Source organism: Acanthopagrus latus, chromosome 8 (assembly GCF_904848185.1).
Source record: "Acanthopagrus latus isolate v.2019 chromosome 8, fAcaLat1.1, whole genome shotgun sequence".
Taxonomy (NCBI): Eukaryota; Metazoa; Chordata; class Actinopteri; order Spariformes; family Sparidae; genus Acanthopagrus; species Acanthopagrus latus.
The window spans coordinates 15,646,858-15,660,060 of NC_051046.1; the positions used below are offsets into that span (position 1 = coordinate 15,646,858).

The 13,203-nt window shown below is 40.9% G+C and overlaps 1 protein-coding gene across 1 annotated transcript in view; it reads left to right on the plus strand.

The window, feature by feature from the left end:
- si:dkey-82f1.1 (DENN domain-containing protein 2A) overlaps positions 1-1,079 on the plus strand; it is a 35,703-nt gene extending 34,624 nt beyond the window's left edge. Inside the window, exon 20 of the mRNA XM_037107996.1 lies at positions 121-1,079. Within this exon, the coding sequence (XP_036963891.1) occupies positions 121-152 (32 nt within the window). The 3' untranslated portion in view covers positions 153-1,079. The remainder of the gene's footprint in view (positions 1-120) is intronic.
- Positions 1,080-13,203: the final 12,124 nt, after the last annotated feature.

Consider the following 13,203-nt stretch of genomic DNA (forward strand, 5'->3'; position numbering starts at 1 on the left):
TTATTATACAGCCTCAATCAAATGATCAACCAGTTACTGGACTGCGAATACTGCAAGTACAATACAAAATGCCTCAAGGAAGAGTTTGGGATGGTGATTCACACCTGTTGCTCTTTACAGGAAACAAGATGAAATTCCTTTCCAAGAAATGATGCTTGGAGTGAGGACGTCGTCTGCGCAAGTAGGAAAAAAAGCATGGAGGTGTGCGGTAAAAGGAAGAGGAGGACGCGCTCCCTGGACGTGGAGAACAGAGACGGAGATGCGTTGATAGCTCAAACAGGAACGGAGGACTCGAAGTGAACTGAACTGACAGTATGTGAACATGAGTGAATCTGGGGGAACGTTAGATGTTTAGCTCTCAGCTTCTTTAACCAGTCATTCCATTAGTGTTGTGAAGGGTTCACTCAGCTTGGACCAAAACGCCCTCCAACATGATAAAGCGATGTCTAACAGTGTGTCAGACTTCTCTCCCAGATTACAGTCAATCCCTGCAGCTTTTCACTGTATAGCACAGCACAGTGTAAATGTTTTTAGGAACAGTGTCATGGCTCCTTCACTGACTTCACCTGTAAACCTGTAAAGGCGGAGCGACACTGAAGGCCCTGTTTTGTACAATACTTTCCTATACATTCCAAGTATTTTCTATAGAAGCTTTAATAAATACAATAGTACAACTTCTTCCACGGCGGGAGGCTTTTCAGTTAATTTATATTCTTTTTAGGCAATTTAATCTCTTTTTTTTAATTTCCTTTAAATGAGTGCAAAAGAATTCTCCTGTAGTTTGTGATAGGCTTTATTTAACAGAGTCTAGTGTTTGGGTTGTTGGGTAAATGTACCACTGTTTTAACTAATTGAACTGTCGTTGGAGAAAGGAATGAGCACCAGAAGGAAATCAGCGTGAATACAGCTCTCACTTTGGTTTGAGTAGAGTTTGGATGAACTCGATGTTCGAAGAGAGGATGTGTATCTTAGGCCAAATCAGTATCAATGTGTTCACAGAAGCAACTAGGTTCGTCTTAAACTTGATTAAGAGTACAATGAAACTTTATGAATAAAGTGATTTGAATTTTTGAATTAGACACTGACTCATTATTTCATACAGTACTGTAAATATGTGTATTTAAAGTGAGTAACTTTTGCTGCTGAACTACAGTATGTTTACTTCTTGTTTACATTTACATTTTTTAAACACATTTTTAATCACACTTGCTGACACTGTTTTTCATCACAGTACTTGAGTGAATGTTTCTTTTTGCGACTGCAGTGATGTCAATTAGTAATGTTTGAGTTCCATCCAGCTCCAGAGGGCGCTGTCAACACATCCTGTTCAAATTTTAAGCTGTGTATATTGTTTAACTTGTAGATTAACTGAAACTATAAAGTACATGTTTGCCAAATAATTCACCCCCTTTAATGTGACGAACACAATCCAACACTGGCGCAGCCGCTTTCTGTAGACTCACATAATCAGTGAAATGGCTGATCAGCTGTGTGTCGCAGAGAGATAGTAATTGACTCTAAATTCAATTTTATCTGCAAAGGTCAAACTTTAGGAGAGTCAGAGTGATTCAACTGGCACCGTGAAGACAAAAGAACACTTGAAGCAACTCAGAGATAAGATGATTGACAAACAATTCAGGAGGTACAGTACAGTTAAATCAGGCATAAAGAAAATGAAACAACAGCACAGCAGGCTGCTCTGCACTGTCCAGCCTGACTTCAAGCAACCAGATCATTTATTTCAATCTAATTGCACAGTGGTTCTTTCCTTCTCCACAAAAGCACGACTAGTAATGACACAACTTGTGAGTGTAAAAGACAAAGGGGTGAATAAATGTGGTAGCCTAGCACACACAAATACGATTAATTAATCATTTGTATTACTTATATATTAGACTTGGACTGAGACAGACTTTATTGTCATTCAGTGTGCAATGTTACGGGTCCACATCACATTACCCTGAGAACACACTGTTTGAATCTTGAGTCCAGTGAGCCAGCACTCTGTCATACCCACAGTATCCACTGGAGGACTCTGTTACCCAGTTCATGTTGTCCTGAGTGTTTCCTGCAGAGTCCAAAGTTCAGAATCACATCTCACACAATTCAGCCCGTGGGCATTTGATGACTCTCACAACTTGCCCAAATCCAGCATTATTATTACTATTGTCTGCTTATGCGGGAATAAGAGCACAGGAGGTGAAAGACAAGACTGTTACAGGTGGCATTTTCCCTCAAAATGTTTAGAAAATCTTTGTTTTATTCAACTTATGTAGCTTTTCTAAAGCTACATAAGTTGAATATTATCATTTAACATCAACTCATCCACTTATGAACTGTGCATTTCTCTGACTTTCAGAGTTGTTGATCCAACTTGAGGAGGTGCTGACATGAATGAATTGAATTTTTCTAGTCAGAAAAAAACATTTTCCCATCTATACTGACAGCCGGTGAATGCAGTGTTGTTGTTGTTGACACTGCTCGCACAGACGCTTTGGGTGACAACTTTGGTCTGGGCTAGCTGGTTGCTTAAAAACTTTATTTCTTCACATTCTGTCTGTAATTTTATTTAATTTATAGAATGTTACACTTTCCATACCAACATTAACCTCCTCAGCCCAAGAGTATCTCAAACAAAGTATGATTAAATATTTGAGGAAATAGTGCTTGATACGGTAGTCCGGCACAATGTCCTGAATGTATTGAAATATTTAAACCTTTAGGGTTCAGGTGTTTAAACATTATCTCTTGGGGCAAAGGGGTACAAAGAAAGAATAGTGGATAAAAATATTAACTTACTTCTTGTTTATAAGGTAACAAAGCCCTTGGTTAAGCAAAAAGTAGGTCCCATCTCTTACAGTTTTACACTTTAAAGGTTTGAATTTGGGTCAAAAACACGTTCAAAACTTCACTTGATGACAATGACAGTTTTAACATTCTGACGTCTGCATATTATGTTGCAGAGCTTGTGTAGCATGCTAACCAGCTAGCCCCAGCCCGTCCTTATTCTATGTGCTCCGCACTTGTAGTCAGGACTGTAGCTGCACGGCTAGCTGAGCTAAGTAGCTAATGGAAGCAGAAGCGGTAGCTTTGGTGATATGCTGCACACTGCTTAGATAGATAGAGAGATGCTTTATTGGTATCGAGGGGAATTCACACATCCAGCAGCTTACACAACACATGCAAATTACATATGAAAAAAAAAAAGACAAGAATTTAAGAGTATGAACAGAATCTGAGGATGCAAAAACACACAGAGCAGTGAAGCGATAGCAGTTAGCTGTCATTAACTACAGTATGTGCTTTTTAACTCTAGGGATGGAATTCTGAACTCTGAGTATGAATTCAACAGGTGGCCAGTTCTTACATATTGCACCGTTTAACTGTCTAATTCAGTTCTCATTTGGTATTTGTTCACTTCAAACCAAGCTATAAAGTTGAATAAACTTAATTCACTGAAGAAAAAATAGACTATTTTTTTGTATTTGTATTGCCACACAGTAACATGACAGTGTAGTCATGCGTTTGTGCCTCCTCCTGAGGTCAGCGACAGTTTCCTCAGTCTGTTCCAGTATTTTCTTTTTATTCTTGATGATATTTCCTTTGGACTACTCCCCCCCCCCCCCCTCTCACCACCCCTTCCTTTGCTTTCCTCTCCTTTTCGGAGCCCTCCTCCCTCTCCCTTTCCACCCCCTCGTCATTACGCATTGACCGGTCAGACCTGCCTCCTCTCCTTCTCCCCTCCCCTCCCCTCCCCTCCTTCCCTCCCTTGGTCTTTTTCTCTGGCTTTTTCCAGGCTTCATGTCATACCACGGCTAATTCCTGAAATTCCTGCCCTCCTCTCGCTTCAAACAAACGGAGCTCCAGGAAGGAGACGAGGCAGCAGAAAACGCACAGAAAAAAAAAGAAAAGTGAGAGAGAGGAAAAAAAAAAAAACAAAAAACAAAACACAGAGTCATCTTAAGAATAATATTACACTGCTCCACCTGCCTGCTGCTCTGCCCGGCTGTCTCACCAGGTAAGATCCTGCAAGTGTTTTATAGTGTGTGTGCGTGTGTTTTTTTTTTCTTTCCTTTTAAAAAGTCTTGTTCGGATCTAAACTGCGTGTGTAAACTTTCCCTTTGTGGATGTGAAATCAGAACTTATGTGCGCTTTCTCCCTCCCTCTCTCTCTCTCTCTCTCACACACTCACACACACACACACACACACACACACACACACACACACACACACACACTCACTGTCGGAGATAACATTCCTCGAATATCTCGCATTTCTCCGCTCAAATTCCGGCATTTTTCCCCCTTTTAATTCCAGCGCCGGAGTGTGTGTTGTGTGCGTGTGTGTGTGTGTGTGTGTGTGTGTGTGTGTGTGTGTGTGTGTGTGTGTGTGTGTGTGTCGTTTGACTTCCTGTGCCGGAACTTTTTTCTGTTTCTTTTCCTTTCTTTACTTTTTTCCCTTTCTTTTTTGTTTTTGCTATTGATGAGGAATAAACAGTCTCAGTCGTGCAGGCAAACGTTAGTGTGTGTGTGTCTGTGTCTGTGTGTGTGTGTGTGTGTGTCCGGGTAAAGTTTTACACCCGGGGAAACAGAGATCATTTAAAGTGTGTATTTATTAACTCGCACGATTCACTCAGAGGACGTTTTGTCCCCCCCCCCCCTCCGCTTTCAACAAGTGTGAGTAGACTGGACGTGGCTGGACTCAGCTGTTGTTTGTCCGCTAGATTATTTAAACACCTGTATGGATTTTTTTTTTTTTTAACGACGCGCGTTATCAGCACTGTTGAAGGAAGTACTGAGATGATTTAGTAAAAAGTAAACACGCCGCCATGTGAGGACACCCTCTTACAAGTAATGTGTTGTGCTTTCAGCTCCAGTCGAGGTAAACGGTGTTTCAAGAAGTATTCAGAGTCTTTACTAGAGTAAAAGTAGAAATACCACACTGTGCAAGTACTCCATGACAAGTTAAAGCTTGGCATTGAAAGTGAAATAGTATCAGGCAAATGTATTTTAGTTAAATAAGTGCTGTATTTTGCAGGCAAATGGTCTGTTGTGTCATTATGTGAGGCCACTGTTGAATTAACACTGTTATATTTGATGCATTATAATGTTGTAGCTGACTGAGCTGGAGCTGATTCATGCTGTTATTATGTTATTTACTTATATGCAGTGTTGTAAGAAGGTACCCAATAGTCATACTTGAGTAAAAGAACAAATATTATGTGAAAATATTAGTTTGGTAAAAGTGAAAGTCACCTGGGTAGAAGCCTGATATTAAAAGTGCGGAAGTATCACAAGTACTCTTCTGCATATAATTGTACTCCTGTATCCAAACAAGTAAAAGTAAATTACTGGCAACTTGTTATTACATGGATGTTGATATTATATACTAAAGGTCAACTGATTGCAGGTGAAATTAATTGGATTAAAAACTGTGCTACTCTGGCTCTGATGCAGCATGTAATCCCCAAAGTAACTAGTAACTAAAGTGGTCAGATAAATGTAGTGGAGTATAAAGTAGGATGTTTGCATGTGGAAGCATAAAGTAGCAGAAAATTGTAATACCCAAGTAAGGTACAAGTGCATCAAAATGTACTAAATTATATGTACTTAGTTACATTCAGTCACTGATCAGGATTTATTTGTATTGTTGTTATAGTTGTAATAACATCCAAACACCCAGTAATTCATGACTTCATATGGCCACATTATTACATAAAATGGAAATATTCTTGATATTTCTGTCATGTCGAACACGTTCTCAGTATACAGCTTGGTATTTTTGAAACTTTGCAATCTGCGCTACATTTTAAAACGAAGGCATCAAACAGTGTTTGAATTTGTAAAGACAGTTCAGCAAGTCAGAGAGGATTGAGAGGCTAATGTTGCTGATTCTTGCTGTTTTAATGTTATATCATGCACTTAAGTGTTTTTAAAATGTTCAAGATAACCAATAGCAACAGCTGAAAGATACATAAAGTGAAATAAAAGTATAGTTTCCTCTGATGTATACTGGTGTAGAAGAAGAATAAGAAGCAGTAGTAGGTAGAGGATGCAAGAACCAATTATTAGGGGTGCGCGTTGTGCTTTTTAATTCAACCACATTTTACTTTGAAGATTAAGATCTGACATAATAAAAATATTATCGGCGTATAGAATATAATGTGTTTTAAACAATTAAACTGTCCAACAATAGAGAGCAGTTGTGGCAAGTTAGATTGCAGCTCAGGTTCTTCTCTCTCTTCTTTGTACATCTGTGCTGGGTGTATTTATATACTTCAAGCAGGAGTCTCTAAAAGCACTATCAGAAAATTAGAAACCCCATGAAGATGATGTCCAAATGTTGCCATATCCTGGTATTACACCCTGGAATACAACTTTAATTGTTATAGAACTTGTGTTAATTTCCAGACTGATGTGGTTAACCTCATTACACAGCTCAGATATGTCAGAGAGCAAAGAAAAAAAAAAAAAAACAACCTTCAGAGGAGCCGCAAGAGATGTTTCCATTATTCTTGGTGAACTGTTTGGTCTATAAATAATCAGAATATAGTTCAAAATACCTGTCACGAGCTCCCAAAGCCAAGTTTTATGTGACCAGCAGTTGAAAAAATCCAAACATGCTCAATTTATAATGACAGAAAACAAAGAAAACTGGCACATTTTTGGCATTTTTGCTTACTTTTTTTTGCGCCACTCGTCTTCTCATTTTAACTGAAGTTACGGTATGCTTTCAGATCTAGTGAGAGACGCAGCTAGAGAAAATATATTTCACAAAATGAGCTCAGACTTAAGACTTTGTGTTTGTATTTCATCAGATTCCTATCTGTGCTGCGGAGCTGAAAAGCCGGCGCGTGAGCGAACGTCTTCAGTCAGGGTACAAGTTGGCTTGTCGGGGAGAGCGTGTGCTGATGTGTATGTGTGTGTTATGGTGTCCCGCAGGGCAGCTGAGAGGAGTGTGTTTTCCAGAGGGGGCAACAGGTGGAATGGAGCTGAGTGACAGTGTGACGGACGGACGGGGGGGGGGGGAGTGTTAAAAACACACCTGTCAAAGTCTTCCTCTGAAGAGTGTGACAGCCAGAGGAGTTTGGGTTTTTTCCAGGCCTTGTCCCCTTTTTTGTTTTCAAGGTTTGGGCTCACTATTGTTCCCAGACACATTAATTATATCTGTAATATGAACTCTAAGGTTGAATTGTTTGCACTGAAGTAGCATTTCCATGTGTGGGGGGGTTGGGGGTTTAATGTGTGGGTGGATGTGCATGGGCCTAGAGGTGGATGTTTGTGTGGGTGAATGAGTGAAGGTAAAAAAAAAAAAAAAAAAAAGGATGAAAAAGATGTGTGAGCGAGCAGGGAAATTTGTGTTGCAGCCTTGTTTGCGAGAGAGTGTGTGTGTGTGTCTGTGTGTCTGTGTGTGTGTGTGTGTGTGTGTGTGTGTGTGTGTGTGTGTGGAGTTGCCCTGAGACAGGTCCTCTCCACAGCGGAGGAGGTTTTTTTTCTTTTTTCTTCTTTTGCCGTGCTCATCCCACATAGCGATCATTCCTCCTCCGCTCGCACGAGAGAAACGAATAATGCCTCAGATATGAGCCTTGTAGAACAAAGACTTTCTGCACCCCCCCTCCCCTCCCCACCTTTTCTACCAACAGCGCTCTGCACCCACAGCTTTGCGCAGTGTGTGTGACTGTGTTGTCCATTGATTCCAGCCAGTCAGATGGATCTCTCTGTTGGATTATCTGGGGCCTTATGTGATGGACCCTCTGTCCTCTCTGGATGCCATTAGATAAGGAGGCTGGGCTGTGGAGTTTGTGGGAATGGTGAAAAAACATAAAAAATTTTAGCTTGACTATCACCTTTATAAAGTTGTCATTTCGAGGAGACATGAGCACTAATTCGACATTGTGTTTCTGGTCACCTGATGAATAGAGTCCGGTGTTCACACCTCCTTTTAGCTCACCACCGGGTCTTAACGGAAATATATTAGCTATTTAGCTGCTCAGTGCTTCATTGTGGTCACCAGTTACCAGCTACACAATGGCAGGGACCAACACATATTTTAGTATTGATTATTATGACAATTCTTTTCTAGATGAACAGACTAATCGTTGAATCTATATCTCAGACACCAAGGTTGCATCTTCCAAAGTCTTGTTTTTTACCAGTCCGAAAAAACTAATCAAAATTTTAAAATAAAATAGTAATGGAACAGAGAAAAGCAGAACATTGTCATACTTGTGGGGCTACAAACAACACAATATTGGATTGTTTTTGGCTTGAAAAACCGACCCCATGAATTATCCATTATTAATGATATTTGTCATGTATCTTCTGGCAATCGACTAGTTTATTAATTGACTAGTTATCGTAGCTCTAAGGTGGATGCTAACTTTGTGCTGAGCAGGAAGGGTAAAGCAGGGTTTCTCGAGCTTACTCACTGAATTCAGCGGCCTGCTGTGGCTAAAAAAAAAAAAAAAAAAGGCTCTTATGAGACTCAAACAAAACAGCAAAGTTACAGACAATGAAGCCAAAGCAATGAGCTGAAAGACACTAAAACAGGAGCTGAGTTGATCTTCAGAGATGGGCAAAGATTCTGTATGTTCGTCACTACAAGCGTCCACTTTTTTTAATCGATTCTTGATATAACTATTGATAGAGCTGCTGTAAGCTAAACGTGTTTTGTTTTGTTTATACTCACCACATATAAAGATTTGTGGTGTCATTCAGTTTTAAGCATTTTCTTCTAGTTATTTCATTTTGAGTTTACTGCTTAGAAATGACTGTCGTTCTGTTCTATTCTATTGTAAAATAGTCTGCTTCAGCACGTGCTGTCATCGTCTTTGTCATTGTTTTAAAAAAAACATTAGAAAAGTACATGAGTCAATTTGTTAACAGATCCGCTCATTATTTTTATCTCTCAAATGTTTATTTCTGTTTAACACACATAAGTCACATAGAGCGGAATTTTTTTGCAGACGAGTAAACTGATCGAAAATTAATTGAATGATTTATACTAAATTGTTAAACAGTTTCTCCACTTTCAACTACTCAGGCCTGATAATTCACTGCTTTTCTGTCCTCCGTGATTATGAATTGAAAATCTTTGTGTTATTGATCGAATGACTAGCTGATTAATTCAAGAAAATAATCGTTGGTCTGTTGTTTAAATAATGTTTGTGTGTAAGATATATCTTGTTGACTTATGTGAGTGTGTCTTGAATAATTGTTTGCTATCTGCATGAATGTCTGGCAACCAAGTTGTAAAATACACCTGTGTGTGTGTGTGTGTGTGTGTGTGTGTGTGTGTGTGTGCAGAGCTTGGAGACTCCCACTGGTGCAGCCCAGTGGGACTCGGTGCCAGAGAACATGTGCTCTCAGCAAAAACCCAACAAAACAAACCAGTGACTTTCCATCGCATTGCCTGATCCTATAGTGCCGCCTTATTTCCAGACTATTTCCTGCATTTACATTCCCGGCCTGATTAGTGGAGATTGTGACCAGTTAGGTAAACTCACACACATAAATACACACATACATAGAGCAACTGCGGTAGTTAACTGGAGTTTTGAGCACTGCAAACACAAATCCACAACAAAAATTGAGGTTTGCTTCACTCTCAAATTTCTACCACTGTACACTCTGACCTTTGCACTTCTTCTTATTGATTGCTAATAATGATAGTTGTAGTTTTGGAGGTTGCATCTAGGTAAGACACGTCTCATGTTAAATACCAACAATATAAAGAGTCTTAAGTCATGGTAGCAGATCTATGAGTCTATATTGTGACACTGTTGCCAATAAATGCTTAAATACTGATTTTTAGCAGGTACTGTATACTGTAATGTTCAGAGGGGTCAACAACATAGTTTAGCATGTTAGCATGCTTACATTTACTTGTAATCAGCACTTGACGCAAAGTACAGCTGAGGCTGATGGGACTATTTAGTTCTGGACATATATCGTCATAACAAAAGTACTGGACAGAGTGAAATATCAACCTGATGGTAGTATTAGATGAAAAGTTAAGGAGTCACTTTACATTACAGCCCAGTTACCAGGAAAAAATGTGAAGGTTTATGGAAACCACTGATCCGTTCAACTTCCTACATGTTGTCACTTTCATATCAAGATGTGGGCAGGATGGTGGTGTAATCACAGCAGAAGGCAGTGTTTCAATATTTGTAAGTGTGAAACCACTGGACCTCAAGACAATAGCCCAAAACCTGATATTTTCCCAGCAATTCCCAAGTGGCTTTTGTTCCTCAACCTCATCAGTCAAAACGCACAGCGTTGTCACAACATAAAATTGAAAATTGAACCTAAAGAAATGTAAAGTTGCAACATGAGATGATGGTATCATATCTGTGGTTTCCAGAACATACATCACCAACATTTACTCTGGCGGTTGGGGAGGAAGCAATGTGTGGGCCAAATTTCAAGGAAATTCAGTAGTTGTTGAGACATTTCAGACAAAACCTCAAACATCAGCCTGCTGATGATACTAAAGGAAAAAGCCAGAAGCTTACCAGATTCAGTAGAATCTATCCCCTGGGGACCATCAACATCTGTACACAATATCATGGAAATCCCTCCAATAGATGGTGATATATTTTAGTCTGGACCAGAGTGGTGGACAGACAAACTGACACTGCCATAGGGCCATGCTTTTAGACTGGCAAAAAATGAAGACAATATCAAATGTGCTCACACAGATGAATGAGTTTAGGCCTCAGTGCCCCTTGTAGCCCAGCTACCTGCCCACCTGGCTGGCACAAGGGAATGCAGGGCAAAGGTGAACAGAGAATGAGCTACCTGCAGCTTCTTGTGGCATTTGTGTGTGCGTGTGTGTGTGTGTGTGTGTGTGTGTGTCTATGTGTGCCAGTTTGTGCACTAAAGGGAGGGCTTTATCGTCTGAGTGATACAGAGTGTCTGTGTGTATCTGTCTTTCAGCCTTGAACATGAACCTGTTGGATGGTTTCTGTGTGTGTGTGTTAAAGCATCTGAGGGCCTCTCTTTGTTCATGTTTTCTTCCCTCATAATTTGATGCCACCAGTGTGTGTTGGCTCAGTTGGTCAGTGTGCGTGTGTGTGTGAATGCAGTTGTGTAAAGGGTAGGGGGCGGTTGGAGGGTTACGTGGCCCCCTGACCGCAACACCAGCTGAGGGATTATCCCGTTGAGCTGATCCAGAGGAGAGGGGCCTCGCTGGGGGTGGATGAGGGATGGAGGGGAGGGGGAGAGAGAGAGGTGATGGGGGAGAGGGTGGAGGGGAGGTTGTTTTAAGGCTTGGCTTAGGTTAATTAACCTCCTGGACACTTTGACTGAGGCACCGAGCAGCATACTAATGGTTTATGTCCTCCACAAATCTCACACTGACCTATAGTGGTCCTGGGCTGGAGCTGCAGTTGGTTTGAAAATAAGTTACAGAAACAGTAGAAATGTCAAATTTGATGTTTAAGGATTCATTTCAGAAGGTTTTGTTATTTCAAGGAGGCCACTGGCTTGCTGTTGGGTAGCTGGTCGGCTCGTGATCAAGATTAAGGAAGATTATTGGAGTGCTTACTTAACTTTTGTATTTAATTTGATTCAAAAAAGTTGCGTTAAACATTTGTTTAGCTCTGCTTTCACTGAAGGTAAGAAAGCCAAGGTTGAAGATGAGTTATAACTTTAAGTTATTTGCTTTGCTTCTCTGATTTGCTTTTCTTGCTATCAGTGATTTTTGTTGTGCTGCTCAATGTAAGATGTTTTCAGTTCTGCAACAACTTTAAACAGTATTTTACAGAAGGTGCAATAGCCTGCACTTTTTGGATAAAAGTCTAACTCAGTTTGAAAAAGATTAAGTTTTCCCCCTATGATTTTGTAAAATTAGGTGACATCTTTATGTTGCTAGATTAAGACAGTGGTTTGAAGTACACACAGTTCATGATCATATCAGCCTCCACAGCTGCTAATCCTGAGTTGGAATAAAACTCCTCAGATCATTAATCAGGATAGTGAAAACAAATAAAATGGCACCTGGTGTTGAGACAGCAGCAGGTGGAGGACGAGGGGTGCAGGAGGGGCCCAAAGTCAACAAATGAGTAGACGCATTAAAGTGGGATCACCGACCTCAGACACACTTAGACACACATGCCAGGGAGGATCATGCCAGGATATTAAGGCCAGGAGGCTTTTTAGGTTGCTCGTTTCTTCATCAGTACCACAGATGACTGTTTTATTAAACTTTGAGATCCTCAGCAGAGATTCTAATCACTGTGTTTATGCATTACTTAGGGTGGGGGGGTGCGTGTGACAATAACCAGCTGAGTAATTAAAAGGATTAACTTGACATTCCGTTGGTTCTTTATGACGGGAGATCCACATAAGGGGTGTACACAACTTGCAACATCGCTACCAACAGATTCATATCCTGTTTTCTCTCTACACACCAATTTGTTTAGGATGTGCACACAGTGAGCTTATACATTCGGATGGAGTGTACGAGACAGACGTCAGCTCCACCTCTTCCTCTCGGCGGATGCGCTGGAGTAAAATGGAAACGGTGAAGAAAGGACTCCCGAGCTCACGAGTCAATACAAACAGAGCCTTGTGTTTGTCATCGACTCCTTTCCTGCCTTTTAAGGCGACGAAAAAGAAAAGCGCTGACCATTACGTCACGTATAATCCCAAACATGAGTGTGTTTGTTACGTGTGGAGGCGGTGCAGGGGTCTTACTTGTGAGGCCACAGTTGAGAAGGGGTCACGGTGATCTGGCGAATGAGTCAGGGTGTTGTAGAGAGTGAGTAAGACACTCCAGCCAGTCCGCCCCCCCCCTCGCTCTTCCTCTGAGCCCCCCGATGTTCCACAACACTTCCTGCTAAGCGTCCGGCCAGTCGGGCATTATCCCCGACTCTTTCTCTCTCTCTCACACACACACACATATACACACACACAAACAGACACACACGCACACATGCACACATGCACGCATGCACACACGCACACACACACACACACACACACACATACACACGTGTATAAACAGATGTAGACGGAGAAGCACACAGTGATAAATAAACTCATGCCCACACAAACAAACACCAACATACTAACAGACAGTCAGAAATGCTCAGAGAGCAGACTGGACCACCTGAAAGCTGCACACTGTACAGATCCATGTGATCGGTTGGATTACTGTGCATTTGTAGATAGAAGTTTTGGTAGTATTGGTCACAA